General features: G+C 50.6%; 2 protein-coding genes and 1 non-coding gene across 5 annotated transcripts; 1 reads left to right on the top strand and 2 right to left on the bottom strand.

Annotated features, from left to right (window-relative positions):
• Nucleotides 1-3,071: 3,071 nt before the first annotated feature.
• TRNAE-UUC (transfer RNA glutamic acid (anticodon UUC)) lies at nt 3,072-3,143 on the bottom strand. The gene has a single exon. It is a non-coding gene; the product is annotated as a tRNA-Glu (tRNA).
• A 731-nt stretch (nt 3,144-3,874) lies between these two features.
• On the bottom strand, nt 3,875-8,285 carry CCDC115 (coiled-coil domain containing 115). 2 transcript variants are annotated; one of them, XM_032145831.2, is made up of 5 exons: nt 8,069-8,285; nt 7,776-7,879; nt 7,606-7,688; nt 6,851-6,982; nt 3,875-5,177 (listed from the first exon to the last, which is right to left on the bottom strand). In XM_032145831.2, exons 1-5 carry the CDS (start codon nt 8,120-8,122, stop codon nt 5,065-5,067), a joined length of 486 nt encoding a protein of 161 aa, XP_032001722.1. In that variant the 5' UTR covers nt 8,123-8,285; the 3' UTR covers nt 3,875-5,064. The 2 variants fall into 2 exon arrangements, with proteins under 2 accessions (XP_032001722.1, XP_032001720.1); XM_032145829.2 differs by having other exon boundaries at nt 7,950-8,217.
• A 155-nt stretch (nt 8,286-8,440) lies between these two features.
• Nucleotides 8,441-13,852, top strand: IMP4 (IMP U3 small nucleolar ribonucleoprotein 4). 2 transcript variants are annotated; one of them, XM_032145828.2, is made up of 9 exons: nt 8,441-8,892; nt 9,027-9,135; nt 10,672-10,755; nt 11,416-11,525; nt 11,607-11,739; nt 11,819-11,973; nt 12,058-12,152; nt 12,241-12,314; nt 12,396-13,852. In XM_032145828.2, exons 1-9 carry the CDS (start codon nt 8,536-8,538, stop codon nt 12,506-12,508), a joined length of 1,230 nt encoding a protein of 409 aa, XP_032001719.1. In that variant the 5' UTR covers nt 8,441-8,535; the 3' UTR covers nt 12,509-13,852. The 2 variants fall into 2 exon arrangements, with proteins under 2 accessions (XP_032001719.1, XP_032001718.1); XM_032145827.2 differs by having other exon boundaries at nt 11,819-12,152.
• Nucleotides 13,853-19,959: the final 6,107 nt, after the last annotated feature.

Here is a 19,959-nt window from a genome sequence, read left to right as displayed (position 1 = left end):
GCTTGGATAATAGCCGGGCGCGGTGGCTCACGCTTGTAATCCCAGCACTTTGGGAGGCCGAGGCGGGCGGATCACGAGGTCAGGAGATCGAGACCACGGTGAAACCCCGTCTCTACTAAAAATACAAAAAATTAGCCGGGCGTGGTGGTGGGCGCCTGTAGTCCCAGCTACTCGGAGAGGCTGAGGCAGGAGAATGGCGTGAACCCGGGAGGCGGAGCTTGCAGTGAGCTGAGATCGCGCCACTGCACTCCAGCCTAGGTGCCTGGGTGACAGAGCGAGACTCCGTCTCAAAAAAAAAAAAAAGCTTGGATATTTAGTTGAGGGAAGTGTTGAAGGTACAACCTGCTTGCTGCTAATAGGAACTGTGAGAGGAAAAACGTACATCGAATAAAGAACAGTCAAGCAGAAAGGAGCTGGCACTTAATGATTTAGGGGCTCTCAGGATGTCCAGATTACAAAGACTACAAAAATTAGGAAACTCACTGTTAGAAAGTGTACTCTGGAAAGAGGACCAAGGGTGTGGCTGGACAACATTTTGCTAAAGAGACTGGACATGTGACTCCTGGAACCACTCCACCATCTCAGCAGAAGCCAGAAATAGAGATGGGGTTACCAAGGAAAGATCTGTGGAGGGCCCCTTTGTCTGTTGGCTGAAACCCCATGAATTATGCAAGAGACAAAGGTTTTGAGACTCTGATAGCAGTAGAAACATGGCAGCCTGGACTCTAAGGGACAGAGATGGAATGGAGTAAAGGAAGGCCATGGGGCTTCCAAAATTCCACAGGCAGGCAACTGGCTGATGGAGGCATTATGCTGCAGAAATGTTTTATCTCCCATCTTGTAATTTTCTGTTGAAAGCCAAACATGCATAAGGTGAGAGGAACTGAGGTAAAAATAGGCTTTTAGTGTGAAGTTTTATATTTATTTAAGGAGCAAGGCTGTGTTTCTTGTTTGCTGTAGCTGTAAATGTCAGAGGCTAAAATTTCCTCTAGTGTCCTTGTTTTTGCATCCCCTGTTGCCTTTGGGTTTCCCTAGAGACTGCTTCTTACATAAATTCTGGGCCTTGAAGTTCTTTCAGCTGCAATCCCCTGCTAATATATGGGAGCCCTAAGTGATGTGGCAGTAAGATGTGGGGACAGCAGGGAGTGGTCTATAAACTCATGATCAGGGCCCAGTCTTCTTGTGAACCAGTGGTCCCTAGGCTGTGCCACTTACAAGTGCTTCTCAGCTTTTTTTTTTTTTTTTTTTTTTTTTTGAGACGGAGTCTCACTCTGTCACCCAGGCTGGAGTGCAGTGGCGCAATCTCAGCTCACTGCAAGCTCCGCCTCCCGGGTTCACGCCATTCTCCTGCCTCAGCCTCTCCGAGTAGCTGGGACTACAGGCGCCCGCCACCACGCCCGGCTAATTTTTTGTATTTTTAGTAGAGACGGGGTTTCACCGTGGTCTCGATCTCCTGACCTCGTGATCCGCCCGCCTCGGCCTCCCAAAGTGCTGGGATTACAAGCGTGAGCCACCGCGCCCGGCTTCTCAGCTTTTTTTTAATGTGAGTTGGAAGACTAAAGCAGACTGGAGGTGGATATTTTCCTTCCCTTGGGTTGGGTAGGCTCTGGTAGTTGCTCTGACTTTAAGCCTTTGTTAAAGAGGACAGGACATTATGTGTGCATTTCAAAGTGGTTACACTTCCCTCCCCTTGCCAGATGCTCCAGCAGATTTTTCTCTGATTTTCACCCAAGAACATGATAGAATTCCTGGAGATAAAACCCATGAGACTGTGGGGGGCCCCTTAAGGCTATGTCCCCAGCATTTTTTCTCTCCTATGCTTACATGCCCAGGCTCTAGCAGTTACTCAGTTACCCTTTAAGTTTTCCTACAAGTTGCTGGCTGCAGCAGCAGCTTCTGTGCCTGGCAAGCTGTAGCTCTGTATTTGCCTTTCCTTCTAATTTTCAGGGGAGTGGTTTGCCACGTGACCTCAATTTTCTGAGGAATCGAAGAGTTGTTGATTTTCCAGTTTGTTCAGCTTTTTTCTTGTTGTAAGGATGGAAGTGATGATTTTGAAGTTCTTTATGTGCCAGAACAAAAATTTTCATTGGTATGCTTACTAGCGATAATTATAAAAAACAAAGGTATGAATGAATGAATGAATGAATGAATGAGTGTGGCAGTAATTCCTGAAGACATGACCTCAGCCCTACATATAATCTCCCTGGATTAATTGAGCAAGCAAGCCAAAAAACAATGTCTTTTTTAGGTAAGAGGTCTGACTCTGTAGCCCAGGTTGGAGGGTACTGGCGCGACCTCGGCTCACTGCAGCCTCAACCTCCTGGGCTCAGGCGATCCTCCAGCCTCAGCCTCCTTAGCAGCTGGGACTGAAGGTGCCGCCTCACCCAGCTGGGTTCTCCTTTCCACAGGACGTGTGTGTGTGTGTGTGTGTGTGTGTGTGTGTGTGTGTGTGTGCTGGCACGAAGGTATCATTGAAGTTTGAAGTTGGTTTTCTGCTGGGGGAGTGGAGTCAAGTCCGGACTGTCCCAGTGAGAAAACAGGAACCCTGACTACTGGACAAAACAAAGCAGCAGCAAGAGAGAAAGGTAAATTTTTCCAGAGTGCTATGCTCCCAGTAGACTTCCTAGGACTTCCTATCCCTGCCTTGCAGAGGCAGCTCACAGACCCGAGGTGGCCCCTGCCAACGTGAGCAAGTGCACTGGAGCATGATGGGGGCCAGTGGGGATCTGCCTTCTGCTGCTGGTTCCACAGCAACACATTTTGAATATTTTCACTGTTACCAGGTATTTCACTACTTCTAATATTCACACCTGCGATGCATATGGCATCTAATATACTCAGTAAGCTATTGATGGTCAAAAGAACTAGCTAATGCCATGATGAAAATGGTCACTGCCATCAAAACACACAGCGATGGGGCCCGGATCTCCCTGGGTTTCTCCAAGTCCAAATGAAGAGGAAATACCCAATCTGGCCTGGGGCATTCTAGTGGCGAAGAGTCAAAGTTCTTCTGGCGAACATTTTCAAGTCGAAAGAAAAAAAATACACCGGCACGTTAAAACCCACTTTTGTTCCCATACCGGGAGTCGAACCCGGGCCGCCTGGGTGAAAACCAGGAATCCTAACCGCTAGACCATATGGGAACTGCTGAAAGAAGGAGCCACGGTGTCTGTATACGTGACATGCGTCAGCTTCGCCGCCAGCGTCTCCCAAGTACCACTAAGCAGCACTGAGCTCCTGCTGTCCCTGTAGAAACTCGTTTGACTGCAGCCGTGCCAGACTCGCTGCATGAACCCCTTCTCCCGACTTAGCCCTGGTGGGACAAGCCACCTCCCCTCGGCAGCCAGAACCCCCTTTCCTGGCGGTCTCCCCAAGAGCTGGAGTTAGGGCAGAAGGTCAGCGCAGCGAGTTAAGGATGCTTTGCTAAAGATTTGCTGTCTTCATCAACCCCATTTGCAGAGCCCACGGCCTCCCCGCGACAGGAGGATGGCCACCTGTGAGTCCAGCCCCAAGCCAGCAGTGGGAGGCACGTGCCCACCCCAGTGCCCGCCCACAACCAGCAGCGAAGGGCGTGCTAAACGGGGTCGCACCTCCTTCTGGAAGAATTTGTGGCCCCAGCAAAATTGACTTATTTTTTTCCTTACTTTGGCTTCAGAATCTCACTAGCTGGAACCTTGTGGATAGGATCTTGTTATGAAAGGCAACCTTTGGTGAGGTTTGGGGGCAGATGCCCGTTTTTCCTGCAGTCACAGGTGTTCCATTTGAGTTCCCCCATTAGTCTTTTCCCTGGCAACTCAAGGTCAACAGGGCCAATAAACGACCCCTCAACCCAACGCAAATCTGCCCTACAGGGATTATGTTAAAGTTCAAGAAGTAAAACAATGTGGTACTGGTGTATTGACAATAATGTTCTATGAAACAGAATGAAAACCCCCAAATTACATTAGGTTTACACTGGGAGTTAGCAAAACAAAAGGGCAGCATTAACCGACATACAGCACGTGGGCGGACGGTGGAAAAGCTGGACATGACTCACTGGACATTTCAACTGAAACCACAGAGGTTCTTGAAAATGCTGGAGAATTCCCTGATTGCCTTATCAGTTACAAACCCAAATTCAGAATCATGTGACAGCTGGACACATTCAACTGTACATACAAATAATGATCAAAAAACACAAAAGTTGGGTAGTGGTTACCATAGCTTTTACTGTAGTTATTCATTAAGCTATTCAACTGTTCTGTGCAGTTTGATGTAATGCTTTATTTTACAATAAAAAGTCAAAAAAACATAAGCAAAAAGATAAACTGGAAAATAAGACTTACATCTCATATATATGGACAAAGGACCGATTACCTCCAAACATAAACAGCTCCTAGAAATTATTGCAAAGATCAACAACCCAGTAGAAAAAATGAATGAAGTTCCCAGAGCAGAAAACACAAGTGGCCCTTCAAAAAAATGAAGAGAGCCTCAGCCTCTTATGGTAAGACAAAGAGACAGGATTTTAAAAACCTACGCCTCTTCCTAGAGTTCCCTTAAAAATCTAGGCCGGATCGTTTTTACTTCCTGGCTTAGACCCTGCCAAGGGCTGCCTAGGTGTTTGTGTCCTTGTGGACTCAAGTCATATTGTCCTGATCTTTTGGCCGAGTACGGTTTTCTCCTCCAGCAAAGACAATTTGGAGGATGTACTAAGCATGAAGCGCTACTTCCGGTCCACACCCATCTCTCTTCGCACAGTGTTCCGTCACCTAGCCATGAAAGCACAGCTGAGTGATCCAAGAGGCAGTTCCAATTGTTGACTAACGTGTACCTGCCTATGTGAGTGTGTCCTATAGGAACTCAGGCCTTGGAATGGTTTCAAAGTAGTGGCTTTCAAAATTACTGTTTGCCTCTTCAAACTTCACACCTAAGGAAGATGGAAACATGCAGAGCAGGGACACAGAGGGGGCATTAGCTGGCATGGGGTAGGGGCAAGAGCTATTTGTGAAGGAAGAAGGCCTGAGATCAAGTAGCCATGTTGGAGAACAGCTGTGCTCCCTGCCCTGCCTCTGTGCACGCATGTCAGGCAGCCCCAGGCTCCAGCCGCTTGAGTTTCTCTTGGAGTCCCCGGAGCTGGCTTCGACCCCAGTCAATGCGATTCTGGAGGCTGGCTATGTCTGCGGCCAGCTGCAGGCCTGGAGGAAAGGAGAGAAGGTCACCATGGTATCTGTGGTGTAACACACGACCCAGGAGGATCTGGATATCCCCAGAAATTGGAAAGGCTTTAGGCCTCTCTGCCCCCAACCTTGTCCCAAAACATTCCAGGTACGGCCCTGCATTGGCTGCTCCAGAACCTCTGTGGCCTTACACCTCCTTCAGGTCTTTGCTAAAATGTCACCTCCTCAGACTTCCTGGACCCATTATATCACCCACCAGGAACTACAAATTCACAGATAGTAATACCATCTCATGCCCTCATTTCCTTCCTTCCCCCATTATTACAGCCTCTCGCTGCCCTCACCTGCTCTCCCTCCACTTCTTTTCTCTGCTAGTCCACACTCTAGATCCACCTCTAGATGGCTTTTGCTGATGTCTCTGCGGGAACAGCTGCTGCCCAGTCCTCCGGGCAGCTCTCGTCTTCAGCCTCCTGTTCAGCAGCAGGGCTGACCACACACTGGATCACTCGCTCCAGGAAACACTTTCTCTTCTCGGCCTCCAGGACACCTGCCCCCGGGTGTTGCTCCTCAGTTTCCTTGACTGGCTCCTCCCCTCCTCTCCCTCACCTCTCGTCCATACTCCCCAGGCCCTCTGCTGATCTCATCCTATCTCAGCTTTAAACCAGTGTTTGTGTCAAAAACTTTGGAATTTGAACACCAGTGCTATGCAGTGGACTCCCAAATCTCTTTCCAGCCCAGGCCTCTCCCAGACTCCAGATATATGTGCCCAAGTGCCCACTCAGACTCTCCAGCAGGGCGTCAGTGGACACCACACAGACCACACCAACTCCTGCCTTCCGGCATCCCCTCAGCTGCCCACAGCCGGTGAGGGTCGCTCCATCCTCCCAGGGGTTCTGGGTGGAGACCGCTAGCTCTCCTGGACTCCTTTGCTTCCCTTACTCCCATATCTTATCTGTCAGCAAATTCTGGGGCTTCTGTTCTTAAAACCTGTGCAGGTTCCCATCACTTACCTCCTCCTCCAGTGACGCTATCTGCTTCTTACACTGGCTGCTCCCTGATACCTGCTTCCTCCCTCTGCTCTGTGTCCCTGCCCAGCACCCAAGCATTCCTGTGACCGTGTACAGCCAGTTGCACCATCCTCTGCTCAGAGCCTCTCTGTGGGTCCCACAGTCTTCATCAGGGCTTACGTCACCTGACTCCACTCTAGGCCACCGGCCTCGGCATATACCAGATATATCTGGCTTCAGGGCTTTTGTCCTGGCTGGTTCCTCCATCTAGAGCATTGTTCCCCAAAATCACCCACAAAGCTTTTCCTTCACGTCCTCAGAGAGACCTCCCCTGGCCCACTCCTGTCCCACTCCATTATGTGTTTTTCTTAACAATTTTCACAGCCTGACTTATGTTAAGGGCCTACTTATTTGCACATTGCCTTTCTCTGCTTCTAAACATTACATGAAAGGTGTTTGTCTCTTTTGTTCCCTGCTGTATCCCCAGCAGCTAGCATGAACCCGAATGCTGCCAACAACCAGTAAATGCTTTTGGAAAAAAAATGGGTGTACAACAGAAGTTTGGATGGAGAAAAACCTGCAAAGCCTTTCACAGACTAACCCCAGCCATGGCAGAAGTGCTCAAGTGTTCCCCGTGAATAGAGGGTCTGAGGGCCACAGAGCCAAACGACAGGGTCCACTCACCATCCCGGAAGCTTGCTTGAGCCTGACGTAGACTGTGAGGAACTAGGATTCCAAACCAGTTCAGGGGGTCCTGAGGGGCCTCAGAGGACTCCGGTTCTGGGGTCTTCGTGGGGCCCTTGCGTCTCCGCAGAGCTGAGGAAAGACAGGTTGGAGGAGGCTGGGATCTTACTCCCTCACCTTTATCATCTTGGTGACAATGTTGAGCTTGATCTGAGCTCTTAATTCTATAAAACACTGTTGGTTGGAAAATTCCAACTTTGGGGTCCGGGAAACAGCTTACCACAAAACACAGCCTTTCCCCTTGTGATTCAGATGAGACTGTCCACTCTTTCCCGTGACTCCTGTAAGACCCACTGATGACCCTGTTTGCCTGTGACACTGACCTTACCCATTGTACCTGAACATGCCAACAGACCAGACATAGACGTTCCAACTCCCCATTCTTTGTCTCAGGAATGATTAACTGGGATTAGAAGTTTGTCCCTCTGAAACTAGCTAGACACACAGATGAATATTTTCTGTTCAGCTGACTGAAACTTATGTGATTGTAAAACTATTCCTAGTGTAAAGCAACTCACCAACAATTTCTCTACTTCCTATAAAAGTCTAAGGCAAAACCGCCCTACAAAAACATCCTGTTCTTCAGCTCTGGGATGCTCTCTCTTATCGCAAAAACCTAATTTAAATCATCTCCATAATTTGCATTTTGTCTTTGACATTGGGAAGGGGTTCTGCAGAAGGAAGAGGGGGCTCACCTGCTTCGCGAGACCCCACCTCCTCTGGGGCGTGGACACCAGCTCTCACCACCTTGAACTTCTGGAGTCCCTGCTGGGCCTCGCTGAAGGACGAGAAGGGAGGATGGAGCTTTGGCAGCCCGGGCCTAGAACGCGGCCGCCCACCCAGCCCAGCATGGAAGCTTCCTCACCTGGCGTGGAGGCAGACCTGGGGCTCCATGTGGGAAGCATACTGCAGGGGCCCCACGGACTTGGCGCCCATCGCGTAGCGAGCCTTGGCAAGCGAGAGCCAGCCCTGCAGGGGGAGGACAGCAGTGAGACTCAGTTTACGCCCGTGTACCCTCCTGCCCGCCCCAGGCGCCTACCTCCTCCACCCGGGCGTTCAACACCGCTCGTTTCCCCTCCAGCTCCTCCAGGTCCCCAAGCAGCTGCAGGAGCAGCGAATCCAGCTCCGCTCGCAGGTCAAGCGCCGCCATGGACACACCTTCAGATCTGGAGAAACCTTCAGATCTGGAGCCACCTTCTTCCTTGTCACCATCCGCGGTTTGGCAGGACAGCCAATCGGCACACGAGATCCTCCATCAAGGGGCGTTCCCAGCTGGGGATCCCCACGCGGGCAGCACCAAGGCCTCTGGGTCAGCTCCTTTAAGGGCAAGCGCCCTTAGAGAAGCAGCACGGAACCAACCAATCAACTGGTTTCTCCAGTTAGCCCCCAAGTGGATCAGCCAGCTGAACTGTCGGCTAGAGTTATAGGTGGTTCTGAGTCCCTCCGGAAGCTGCCGAATCTTAGAAGTCGGGCCACTGCTGTGGCGATGGAAGAAGGCGAAGCTGTACAGAAACCATTTTGGTTGAGGGAAGAGTGGTTTCAAAGTTAATTTGGAAAGGAGCCGGCAAGCAACCTCCAGATCAGTCGGTGTGAGGTGTTTACAGTGGAACTGTTTCCATCCGCTAATGATTGTTTTAGCGGTTCATCATCTGAAAACTGTGCATTCTGCACGGCGGTGGTGGGGGCAGGGCGGGGTTGGAGGAGCCTCGGCGGACATATTTATTAGCTGCAGTCCTAAGCCACGTGTGACATTCTGTATCCAGTCTATTGGTTGTCCCAAGGAGAACGCCCTGCCGGAATGGCCAACCGCCTTGAGATGCCTCCGCCCTATTCGCCATCTTAACATAGGGCATTCCCCACAGCTGCAGGCACCAGGGAAGCGTCTAAGGGACCATCTTGGTTGGGGGCGGAAGTCAGGACTGTGTCGCGCTGTAGGAGCCCACAGAGTCTCCCGGACCCACTTGGAAGCGGCACTCAAGATGGTAGGAGAATGTTTGAGCTCCTATTTCGGAGGCCTGGGGCGCGTGAAGTGCTGGGGATGTGGCTCTGGGGCCTTGGAGGCTCCGGGGCTCCGGGGCTCGGGAGCGAGTAGTGACTGGGCCCGCTCTTCCCACAGCTGCGCCGCGAGGCCCGCCTGCGCCGCGAGTACCTGTACCGCAAGGCCCGGGAGGAGGCGCAGCGCTCAGCCCAGGAGAAGAAGGAGCGGCTGCGGCGCGCGCTGGAAGGTACGGCGGCGGCCCCGCGGGCGTCTGCGCGGTAAACCACCCCCGCACGCATTTGTGTTGGGATATCCGAGCGTCTTTCCAAATGCTTGCCGGCCGTTTTCCTTGCCCATTGGGTTCTCCTGTTGGTTTTGAGAGTGTTTCTTCCGTGTGATGGTGTTAATTACTTGCCACTGACGTTGCAGTACCCGGGTTTTGCAGCTTGCCCGCTGTGTATAGTGTGTCAAGTTCGTCCCAAGTTTTAAAGACTTTACCTTGTCCTATAGAAATTCTCTCTAGAGCGGTGGCTCACGCCTGTAATCCCAGCACTTTGGGAGGCCGAGGCGGGCGGATCATGAGGTCAGAAGTTCGAGACCAGCCTGACCAACATGGTGAAACCCCGTCTCTACTAAAAATACAAAAATTAGCTGGCCGTAGTGGCACGCGCCTGTACTCAGCTAGTCAGGAGGCTGAGGCAGGAGAATCGCTTGAACTCGGGAGGCGGAGGTTGCAGTGAGCCGAGATCCTGCCACTGCACTCCAGCCTGGGCAAGAGCAAGACTCCGTCTCAAAAAAAAAAAAATTCTCTCTAAAGACTATGTGAATAGCGCTGGTGCTGCAGACTGCGCTGCCCATCTTCCCTGCAGGAGTTCCTCTGAGCTCCGTGGAGAACAGTGCTGGCGCCCAGTGTGCACCTGGAGTGCTGTGCTCTGCGGTGGGCAGCCTGCGGTCCAGGGCCCGCTGAAGCCATGGCTTCGCAGCGCTGTGGGCATCGTGACCAGCAGTTTTGCTGTTTGAGAGCTTAAAGGTCTCTGGTCCACCATCATACGTACAGAACAGTCTATATTTCTTTTCAAAAGTAATTTTTAAGGCCGAGCGCGATGGCTCGCGCCTGTAATCCCAGCACTTTGGGAGGCCGAGGCGGACGGATCACTTGAAGTCAGGAGTTCGAGACCAGCCTGGCCAACATAGTGAAACGCCGTCTCTACTGAAAATACAAAAATTAGCCGGATGTAGTGGCGCGTGTCTCTAATCCCAGCTACTCGGGAGGCTGAGGCAGGAGAATCGCTTGAACCTGGGAGGCGGAGGTTGCAGTGAGCTGAGATCATGCCACTGCACTCCAGCCTGGGCGACAGGGTTAGACTCTTTCTCAAAAAAAAAAAAAAAAAAAAAAAAAATCACTGGGAGCCAGGGAAAGGTGTGAACGAGGACTTGCAGACTGAATGGCGGACCAACTGCACTCGCCTGGGGACAGTCCGTCTCAAAAAAAAAAAAAAAAGTTGCTGGGTTTCTACCTGATTATAAAAGCAATACAGTACGTTAAGATATTTTAGAAAGTCCTGAAGTCATGAGACTAAAGAAAATGAAGTCCTAGTAACCACTGTTTATGGGGGTTGGCCCATAGAAAGTTTTGTCACCTCTATCCATGCTGTATCCAAGCCCAGAAAGGGCTGAGGTATTTTTATTTCAAGCGTGTACAGGCTTGTAAGCTGTGGTGTATTGGACGAGCTGAGGTCTCCATGCTTGTGACTCACTCAGCCCCCCTCTCTTCCCTCTGCAGAAAACCGCCTGATTCCCACTGAGTTACGCCGAGAGGCTCTGGCCTTACAGGGGTCCCTGGAGTTTGATGATGCCGGAGGTGAAGGTAACTATACAAGGTAGCCCTCCCCAACACTGAGCTGGCTGGTCTCCAGTCCTTCCTCAGACACACCAGGCACGGTCCCATCAGAGGAAACTGCTCCTGGAACTGTCCCCCATGCCCTTTTCACTGCACAGATGGCATCGCAGGGCTCTCCCTGAGTGTGCCCTGTCCCACTTACATGGCACACATAGGAGTGCCCCACTGACTCTGCGCCTGGCTTGTTAATTACCTCCCCCACTGGAGTGCCTGCCAGGGCAAGACAGTGTCCCTCACACATCATTGGTGCCCATACGTTTATTCACTGCATTATTCAAGAAACAAGAAAGGAATCCCAAACATTATAGATACTTGTTATAAGGAAAAGGAGTTTGTCACCGTTGGCCTTAGCAGAGCGTGGACTTCGTTGTGTCATAGAGTAGCTGCTTAGCCCCATGTGACTAATATAGCTTAAGCGAACTACAATTAAACAAAAGATTCTGTTCCTCAGACACACTTGTGCTCAGCAGCCATAGTTGGAGGCTGCCCTCTTGCCCGGTGTGCGTGTGGAGCATTCCTATTGTTGAAGGCTTCAGCAGACAGCGCCATCCAGGCAGTCTTGGCTGCCCCCAAGTTAGCATTTCATTCCCAAAACTGTCATGTTCTTGCCCCTCGTGCTTCTGACAGGCGTGACCAGCCACGTGGATGATGAATACCGATGGGCAGGAGTGGAGGATCCCAAGGTTATGATCACTACCTCCCGAGACCCCAGTTCCCGCCTCAAGATGTTTGCAAAGGTACTGGTGAGCAGGGAGTGAGGGGGAGACGCCCAGGACACACAGCCCCAGTCCTGACTATATACTGCCATCTATGCCCAGGAGCTGAAGCTGGTGTTCCCGGGCGCCCAGCGAATGAACCGAGGTCGACATGAAGTGGGGGCACTGGTGCGAGCCTGCAAAGCCAACGGCGTCACCGATCTGCTGGTCGTTCACGAGCATCGGGGCACACCTGGTGAGGCCGGAGGGAGGGAGTCCGGGTGGGAGCCATCTGAGGGCAGACGGGGTCTCTGACAGCCACCTTTCCCCACCAGTGGGGCTCATCATCAGCCACCTGCCCTTTGGCCCTACTGCCTACTTCACGCTGTGCAATGTGGTCATGCGGCATGACATCCCAGACCTGGGCACCATGTCAGAGGCCAAGCCCCACCTCATCACACACGGCTTCTCCTCCCGCCTGGGCAAGCGGGTGAGTCTGGGGGCCTTCAGGCTGGGGCTGTGGGCCAGGCCAGGCATTTGCCACTCTGTTTCCCTCTCTTTCCTTGTGCCCCAGGTCTCTGACATCCTCCGATACCTATTTCCTGTGCCCAAAGATGACAGCCACCGGGTCATCACCTTCGCAAACCAGGACGACTACATATCATTCCGGTGGGTCCACAGGCCATGCCCCAGGAGAGCATCCCCACCCTGTGTACCTCATGCTGCTTGCCGTTGACCCACAGCTGTTCCCTCCCAGGCACCACGTGTACAAGAAAACAGACCACCGCAACGTGGAGCTCACTGAGGTCGGGCCCCGCTTTGAGCTGAAGCGTGAGTTTGAGGCTGAATCCCTTGTCTAGGGTAGGGAGGCGAGGTTGGCTGTGCCGGGGCTGATGCCATTCCTGCCTGCAGTGTACATGATCCGTCTGGGCACGCTGGAGCAGGAGGCTACAGCAGACATGGAGTGGCGCTGGCACCCTTACACCAATACCGCACGCAAGAGGGTCTTCCTGAGCGCTGAGTGAGCCCACTCACCACTCAGTCAGGACATGGACTTGGAACTCATATGGGGCTGTCATGGATGGACCTGCCAGTAGGAACTGTCACAGAATAGCCTGCCGAACTGGGATGTGGAACTGTGGCGGGTGGAGAGGTCTGAATAAAACATCCGTGTCATGGCCCCGCTTGCCTCTGAGTGGTCAGGCCAAGTGTGCAGGGCAAAGCCCAGGGGGTCCCCTTGGGTGGGGACCTGATGGCTGTGGGACGTGCTTGGGCCCGGAGTCAGTGTGGGGGTTAACATAGTCAGAGATTTGATGCTAAGGTCCCCTCAAGGGTCAGGGTCCTATGAGCTCTTCAGCAGGCAGATGTGGGTAGCAGGGCCAGCCCATGTCAGGGGCAGCCCACCAAGTTAACTCACTGAGTGGAAGCCGCCAGTGTGCCAGCGTGGAAGGGACGGGCCACACCCGGTGCTCAGCAGCTGATTCCTCATGTAAGTGGCATCATGTGGTATTTGTCCTGTGACTGGCTTATTTCTATTAACATAGTGTCCTCCAGGTTCCTCCATGTTATTGGAAATGATAGGATTTCTTTCTTTGTAAAAGATATACATGCCACATTTTCTTACCGATCCATCCACCAACAGACACTTAGGTCGTTTTCATAGTTCGGCAGTTGTGGAAATGCTGCAGTAAACATGGGAGTATAGCTATCTTTTCAAGATAATGATTTCATTTCCTTTTTATATGTATACTCAGAAGTGGGATTGCTGCATCAAATGGTGGTTCTATTTTTAATTTTTTGAGGAACCTCCATACTGTTTTCCATAAAGGCTGTACTAATTTCCATTCTCACAACAACAGTTCACTAGGGTTCTCTTTTCTCCACATCGTTGCCAACATTTTTTATCTTGTGTTTTTTAATAACAGCTATCCTAACAGGTATGAGGTGATCTCTGTCGTTGCGGTTTTGATTTGCATTTCCCTAACAGTTGGTGATACTGAGCATTTTTGCATACACCAGGTCATTTGTTCTTTGTTGTTGACTTGAGTCCCTTATATAGTTTGGATACTACAGTGGCCTGAATGTTTGTGTCCCCCAGAAATTCATATATTGAACTCTCATCCCTAAGGTCAACAGTTTAGGGAAGCGATTAGGTCATGAGGACTCTGCCCTCATGCATAGAATTAGTGCTCTTATAAAAGATGCCCGAGGGAGCTCTTTTGCCCCTCCTGCCATATGCGGACACAGCTAGAAGCTACCATCTGTGTACCAGGAAGCCCCCCTCACCAGACACTGAATCTGCTGGAGCCACCATCTTGGACTTACCAGCCTCCAGAGCTGTGAGAAATAAATGCCTGTTGTTTAAGCTACCCAGTCTGTGGTATTTTGTTATAAAAGCCCAAATTGAGACAGGTAGTAACACTTTATCAGATACATGGTTTGCAAATAGTTTTTCCCATTCTGTAGATGCAGCCATTGAGAAGCTCCTCAAGACAGACGTTAAATACAAAGAAGCATGGTGTGAAACGCCATGTGTGATATGCTGTCAGTGTGCAAAAGAGGCAGGGAGGGCCCTGCACTTGTGTGTATGTGCTGCATCGTCCCCAGAAGGCTGGACGCCTTGCTGGTGCACTGGGCACACAGGGAGGAGGGAGGTTCTTTACCGTAATGTTAGCGGGTGAACATTGTATCCACTTGACCATGGAGAGCTGCCTTCTGAGTTCTCTGCCCGTTTTTCTTTGGGGTACAGTTCTATGTATATCTCTAAAAGATAAGGACTCAGCAAAAAAAAATTATTACACTTAAAATTATCAATGATTATTCCTTTATATCATCAGATATCCAGTTAATGTTCAGCTTGCCTTGATTAGAGTGTGTTTGTTTCGACTAAGATCGACATCAGGTTCATTCATTGCAAATGATTGACAAGTCATTTTTTAAAAACAGCTTTATTGCGATAGTCAACATATTATACAATTCACAGCGCAGGTTGAACTCACAGCCTTGTGCGCCCGTCCCTGTGCATCAGTGATTTTTTAAAAATCATTCACAGGGCTGTGTAACCATCACCACAATCTAATTTTGGAACATTTTTTGTCCCCCTCTGCCCCCCCTGCCCCAGGGAGAAACCCCATACCCATTAGCTGTCACTCCAATCCCCTCCCTCCCACCAGGCCCCCAGCCCCTCTGGCAACCACTAATCTACTTTTGGCCAGACTCTGCTGAGACATTAGAACAGGAATTTTTTTTTTTTTTTTTTTTTGAGACAGAGTCTTGCTCTGTCGCCCAGGCTGGAGTGCAGTGGCGCAACCTCGGCTCACTGCAAGCTCCGCCTCCCAGGTTCACACCATTCTCCCGCCTCAGCCTCCCAAGTAGCTGGGACTACAGGTGCCTGCCACCACGCCCGGCTCATTTTTTGTATTTTTAGTAGAGACGGGGTTTCTCGACAGCCAGGATGGGCTCGATCTCCTGACCTCATGATCTGCCCGCCTTGGCCTCCCAAAGTGCTGGGATTACAGGCGTGCACCACTGTGCCCAGCCTTAGAACAGGATTTTTTTTTTTTAATTAATACTTTTGGTCTCTATAGATCTGCTACTTCTGAACATTTCATGTAAATGAAATATGTCTTTTCTGTCTGGCTTCTTCCACTTAGCATAATGTTTTCTAAGCTTATTTACAGTGTAACTTATGTCAGCACTTCATTTCTTTTCATTGCCAAATAATATTCCACGTATGTCCCTATACATGGGGTATTATTATATGCCACATTTGATCCATCAGTTAATGAAATTTAGATTGTTTGCCACGTTTGGGCCATTGTGAACAATGCTGCTATGAGCATTTGTGTGTTAAGTCTTGAGTCTCTTTATAAGATTGTCTGTTTCTTTGCAGTTTACTCAGTTAGGAAACTGGTTTGTCTTAATAGACCTTTCACCTGTCTGGATGTTGCTGATCTTAACACTGTGGTGTCATTTAACATTTTTGTCTGCCGTTGTGTTTCCTCTGAATTAATATTGAGATCTAGAGGCTCCATCAGATATACCTTCAAATTTTTTTAGCAGTAATACTTGATGAGGGTGTTATGTTCTTTCATTAGGAGTCTCAGTGCCTGCCTGGGAGTCATTTTTGTGATGTCAGTAGGCAGTATTATTGCTTAGCTCCATTAATTTATTATGGGTTCAAACTTGGTGCCTGTTTCTCAAGAAATTAATATGGAAGCTTTTTGCATTATAGTTTCAAATTTATTAAACTGGTATGTGTAAGTACTTAGTGTATTTTTTTCTTTTTTTTTTTTGAGATGGAGTCTCGTTCTGTCGCCCAGGCTGGAGTACAGTGGTGCAATCTCGGCTCACTTCGTCTCGGGGGTTCAAGCGATTCTCCTGCCTCAGCCTCCCAAGTAGCTGGGACTACAGGCGCCCGCCACCATGCCTGGCTAATTTTTTGTATTTTTAGTAGAGATGAGGTTTCACCATGTTAGCCAGGATGGTCTCGATCTCCTGACCTCGTGATCCACCTGCCTTGGCTTCCCAAAGTACTAGGATTACAGGCATGAGCCACCACGCCCAGCCTAGTTAGTGTATTTTAACTAGCTACCTTATTAAATTTTCTCATAAGTCCTTACAGTTTTTCATAAGAGCTTCTAAAACTTTGTAGCTGATTATGCTATATGCCAATTAGCATTTCTGATGGGCCCCTCCCTCCTTTCTCCTTGCCACCCTGCATTGCCTAGGACTGCAGAACACCCTGGTCAGCAGCAGCAGTGAGGGTGCCCCCTCATTACAGGAATCCTTCCAGAGGTGTTTACACTCACCCAAGTATGGATGCACACTCATTTCTCTCTGGTGTTATAATTGATGGGCAGACAGCAATGCACACGGATCCATGCATCCCTTTGGTTGTCCTGGGAACTGCGCTCAGCCGTGACACATGGGCTGTGCAATCAGGGCCCGCAGACTGTGCAGGACCCTGGCCAGCATTTGCTGACAATAACGTGGCCAGTTGGTCTTTTCTAAATAAAGCACCGCATACAGAGGAAGTATGCTGAGGCTGGGCTAGTATCAGGTGTAGAAACTGCAGGCTGAGGAGGCAGCAGCCTGACCTGGCCTGTCAGTCACAGAAGTCCCAGAGCGCTGCCAGCGTTGCTGTTAGAGCACTTGTCTGTCCAAGTTTATTTCCTCCAGGGGCACATCAGGGGCCTGCTCTGGGCCATGCAGATGCCCAGGCTCTGCCCTAGAGAAGTGGGGGAAAAGTTGGTACAAGCATTTTAAAGATGGGGAAGAGGGCTTTCCCCTCTATTCCTAGTGGTTTCCCCTCCTTTCTGAAGCAGAATTGCAGGACAGCTCCCGAGGGCAGCAAGTCAGCCTCCACAAAGAGCTAGGGGTTGTGGGGTTTGGTGGTAGCGCTGAGAAGGGGTAGGGTGGCTTTCTCTTTGGCCTGTTTCCCCCGCGTTGAGCTGCTGACCCTTTCCCATGGAGGGACCAGGAGGAGTCTTTGATTCAGAACACTGAAACCTGCCACACCTGAGGAGAGTTAGAGGAGACAGGAACAAAAGCTCTCCCAGAGGACTTAGAGCTCTCAGGCATCGGATGGGAGGGAGACACAGCCACATGCTTCCTCCTGCACTGAAGAGGGGTGCCTTTTTCCTGTTTGCTGAATGCCAGACTTGTGGATGGACCAACAGGACAGCTCGCCCAGCTTGAAGGTTTTTCACAGAATGAAGCAATGGAAAAATGTTTTCAAATTTCTGCCCCCCTCCCCTCCACTTTTGTTTTAACTTAGAGGAGGGAGTAAGGAGGTGGGCGCAGCAGTATCAGAAAGGGAAACTAGCAGTGTAATAATATTAATAGCACCAAGTGTATACTGCAAGCCAAGTGCTGTTCTGTCTAAATGCTTTATATACAATGATTTCCTTAAATTCTCACAATAAAGCAACAAGAAGAGACACAGTCCTACAGAGAAGGAAATTGAGACATAGAAATTAAATGACTTGCCCAAGGTCATACTGAGAAAGTCATGGTGCCAGAATTCTAACTCAAACATTTTGGTTCCAGTCTTCTGCCCTTTTTTAACTAAGCAAAAAAGGAAGCTGGAGAAGAACTGTACCCTGGAGATGCCAGCAGTCTCCAAGGAGCTCCCCGCAAGCATCCCAGAGGAAGGGGTGTCTGCCAGGGGTCTCCACTGTAGTTTCTCTTTTCCCCTTTGCAGCTTCAGAGCAGGCTGAACTCAGAGCCTTGTGCACCTGTCCCTGTGCATCTTCCTGCACCTCGTCCTCTTGGCTCTGTTGAGTGGCCCCATGCAGCCACACTGATGGTGGGTAGGTGACAGACTGGCACGTGGCACGTGGGCTTTGGCACGCTTGGGGTCTCTGCAGCAGTGCCAGCTGCTCCCACTGTGCAAGACTGCTGCTGGCAGCATGAACAGGAGGGCCACCGGCAGCAGTGAGTCTCATTGCAAGAACACAGCTGGCAGTCCTCCGGGAGAGAAATGCCGGGGTGGGCCAGGGCCTCTGGAAGATGTGGGGTCTTCCCATCCCCCACACCTAGCCTGAGCTGAACAGAGGGCAAGCTAAGAGTTTGGATGTTTGAAGAGACATGAGGAATGGTCAGGTGTCAGGAGGACAGGTGGGTTAAACAACAAGGTGGGGCTTGGAGTGAGGGTGAACACGAGGGCAGAAAGACACTCAAGGCAGCTGGAAGTACAAATGGCAGACCACAGCCTCAGCCACTTAATGTTCACAGGCCACAAGGCAGCATCTGGCTAGTCACTCAGATCCTCTAATAGACAAACCACCAAACACACACACACACACCCTGGCTGGACAGACTTCCAGATGGACAGAATCCCAGGGAAACACCCAGCTGGACAAACAGATGGATTACTGACAGATGGGAAGACCCTCAGCCAGACATCCAAATAGGCCTTTGGCCAGAGAGACACCTGGGCCCCCCAGCCAGGCAAAGGTCAGAATCCCTCAAGGACAGGCTCCCTTCCCAAAATGGACAAAGACATTACCCCAGAGGAGAGAACACCCCACCCACCTAGTCAACCAGACCTTCAGCTGGACGACATGCCCTCCACCAATCAGACAGACCTCAGCCTATGAGAACAGACCCTCAACAGGATCCCTGCTGCTGGACAGAGATCCTATAGCCCATAACAACTGCCCTTAATAACCATATGTGCTCGGGGGCTCGGCCTCCATAACTTTCCCAGCAAATGCCCTTATTTTCTGAAAGCTCACTGATGCTTCTGTATTCTACCTACCTGGATCTCCATGGCCATCCACGAACCCTCAGTGATTATACTGAGAATCACTATCGTGCACTGAGCAGAGCTCTCAATGACTTCCCAGACTCTTCTGACCCTTCAATTATTAACACTCCAAATCCCAATGGCCCCACAATTACTTTCACTTCTTGTCCCAAGTATCCACTGGCCTCCCAATGACTGTCATTAATATCTACTGACACCCCCCCCCATGAACATCCAAGGGACCCTGACTGACTTCCAATGAATTCCCTATCACCACCATCCTAAACGATTACTGTTGACCTCCGACCTCCCTGAGAATGCTCAAAGATGAAACTGATAAATGATGAACATGGATTTCACAGTGACCCCTGCGGACTCCACAATAAATCAAACAGCCCTAGCTGCTGATCCCCACAGAGCCACTTTGATCTCTCCATCAAAGCAGACTATGTTGTCTGCTTTCATGCTGCCACAGCTGAGTTAAGCAGCTGGGGCAGAGATAGCAAAGCCAAAACCACTTCCTACCGGGACCTTTAAGAAAGTGTGCCCTTAAATACTCTGATGGCCCTTAGTGAATTAAATTGACCACCTGACATCATGCCCCTGTTGACCCTTCAGAGACTCAGGCACACATCCAGGCCCCAATGCTACCTTTCAACCCCTCAACGACCTCAAACTGGTGTCCACTGACGCCCCTTCCAGTGACACCCCTCTTAATTCTTCCGACCTCGGCGAGAAGGGGGCTAACCTAGGCCTGTACCTGAAGAGACCCAGGTGCCAGTCCATTCTCTCCAGCCTCCCCTCGGTGATCCCGGAAGCTGGAACGGCGGCTCTCCTCTGACCTCTGCACACTTTTTTTTTTTTTTTTTTGAGACGGAGTCTCGCTCTGTCTCCCAGGCTGGAGTGCACTGGCGCAATCTCGGCTCACTGCAAGCTCCACCTCCTGGGTTCACGCCATTCTCCTGCCTCAGCCTCTCCAAGTAGCTGGGACTACAGGCGCCCGCCACCACGCCCGGCTAATTTTTTTGTATTTTTAGTAGAGACGGGGTTTCACCGTGGTCTCGATCTCCTGACCTCGTGATCCGCCCGCCTCGGCCTCCCAAAGTGCTGGGATTACAAGCGTGAGCCACCGCGCCCGGCCTCCTCTGCACACTTTCTGAAGATGGGAGTGTCAGGGCAGGCAAAAAAGAGAAACTCTTCGTTCCCCAGAACCCACTTCCAGTG

Source organism: Hylobates moloch, unplaced genomic scaffold (assembly GCF_009828535.3).
Source record: "Hylobates moloch isolate HMO894 unplaced genomic scaffold, HMol_V3 SCAFFOLD_24, whole genome shotgun sequence".
Classification (NCBI taxonomy): domain Eukaryota; kingdom Metazoa; phylum Chordata; class Mammalia; order Primates; family Hylobatidae; genus Hylobates; species Hylobates moloch.
This window is presented reverse-complemented; position numbering and strand designations above follow the sequence as displayed.

Excerpts from the sequence above, each read along its gene's own strand:
- CCDC115 (XM_032145829.2), bottom strand. The coding sequence starts at position 8,060 with ATGGCGGCGCTTGACCTGCGAGCGGAGCTGGATTCGCTGCTCCTGCAG. Across the intron at positions 7,880-7,949 it reads TGAACGCCCGGGTGGAGGAG|GGCTGGCTCTCGCTTGCCAA; the intron begins GTAGGCGCCTGG and ends CTCCCCCTGCAG. Across the intron at positions 6,983-7,605 it reads GGTGGGGTCTCGCGAAGCAG|CTCTGCGGAGACGCAAGGGC; the intron begins GTGAGCCCCCTC and ends GTCTTTCCTCAG.
- IMP4 (XM_032145827.2), top strand. The coding sequence starts at position 8,536 with ATGATTGTTTTAGCGGTTCATCATCTGAAAACTGTGCATTCTGCACGG. Across the intron at positions 8,893-9,026 it reads TGGAAGCGGCACTCAAGATG|CTGCGCCGCGAGGCCCGCCT; the intron begins GTAGGAGAATGT and ends CTCTTCCCACAG. Across the intron at positions 11,740-11,818 it reads CGAGCATCGGGGCACACCTG|TGGGGCTCATCATCAGCCAC; the intron begins GTGAGGCCGGAG and ends TTTCCCCACCAG.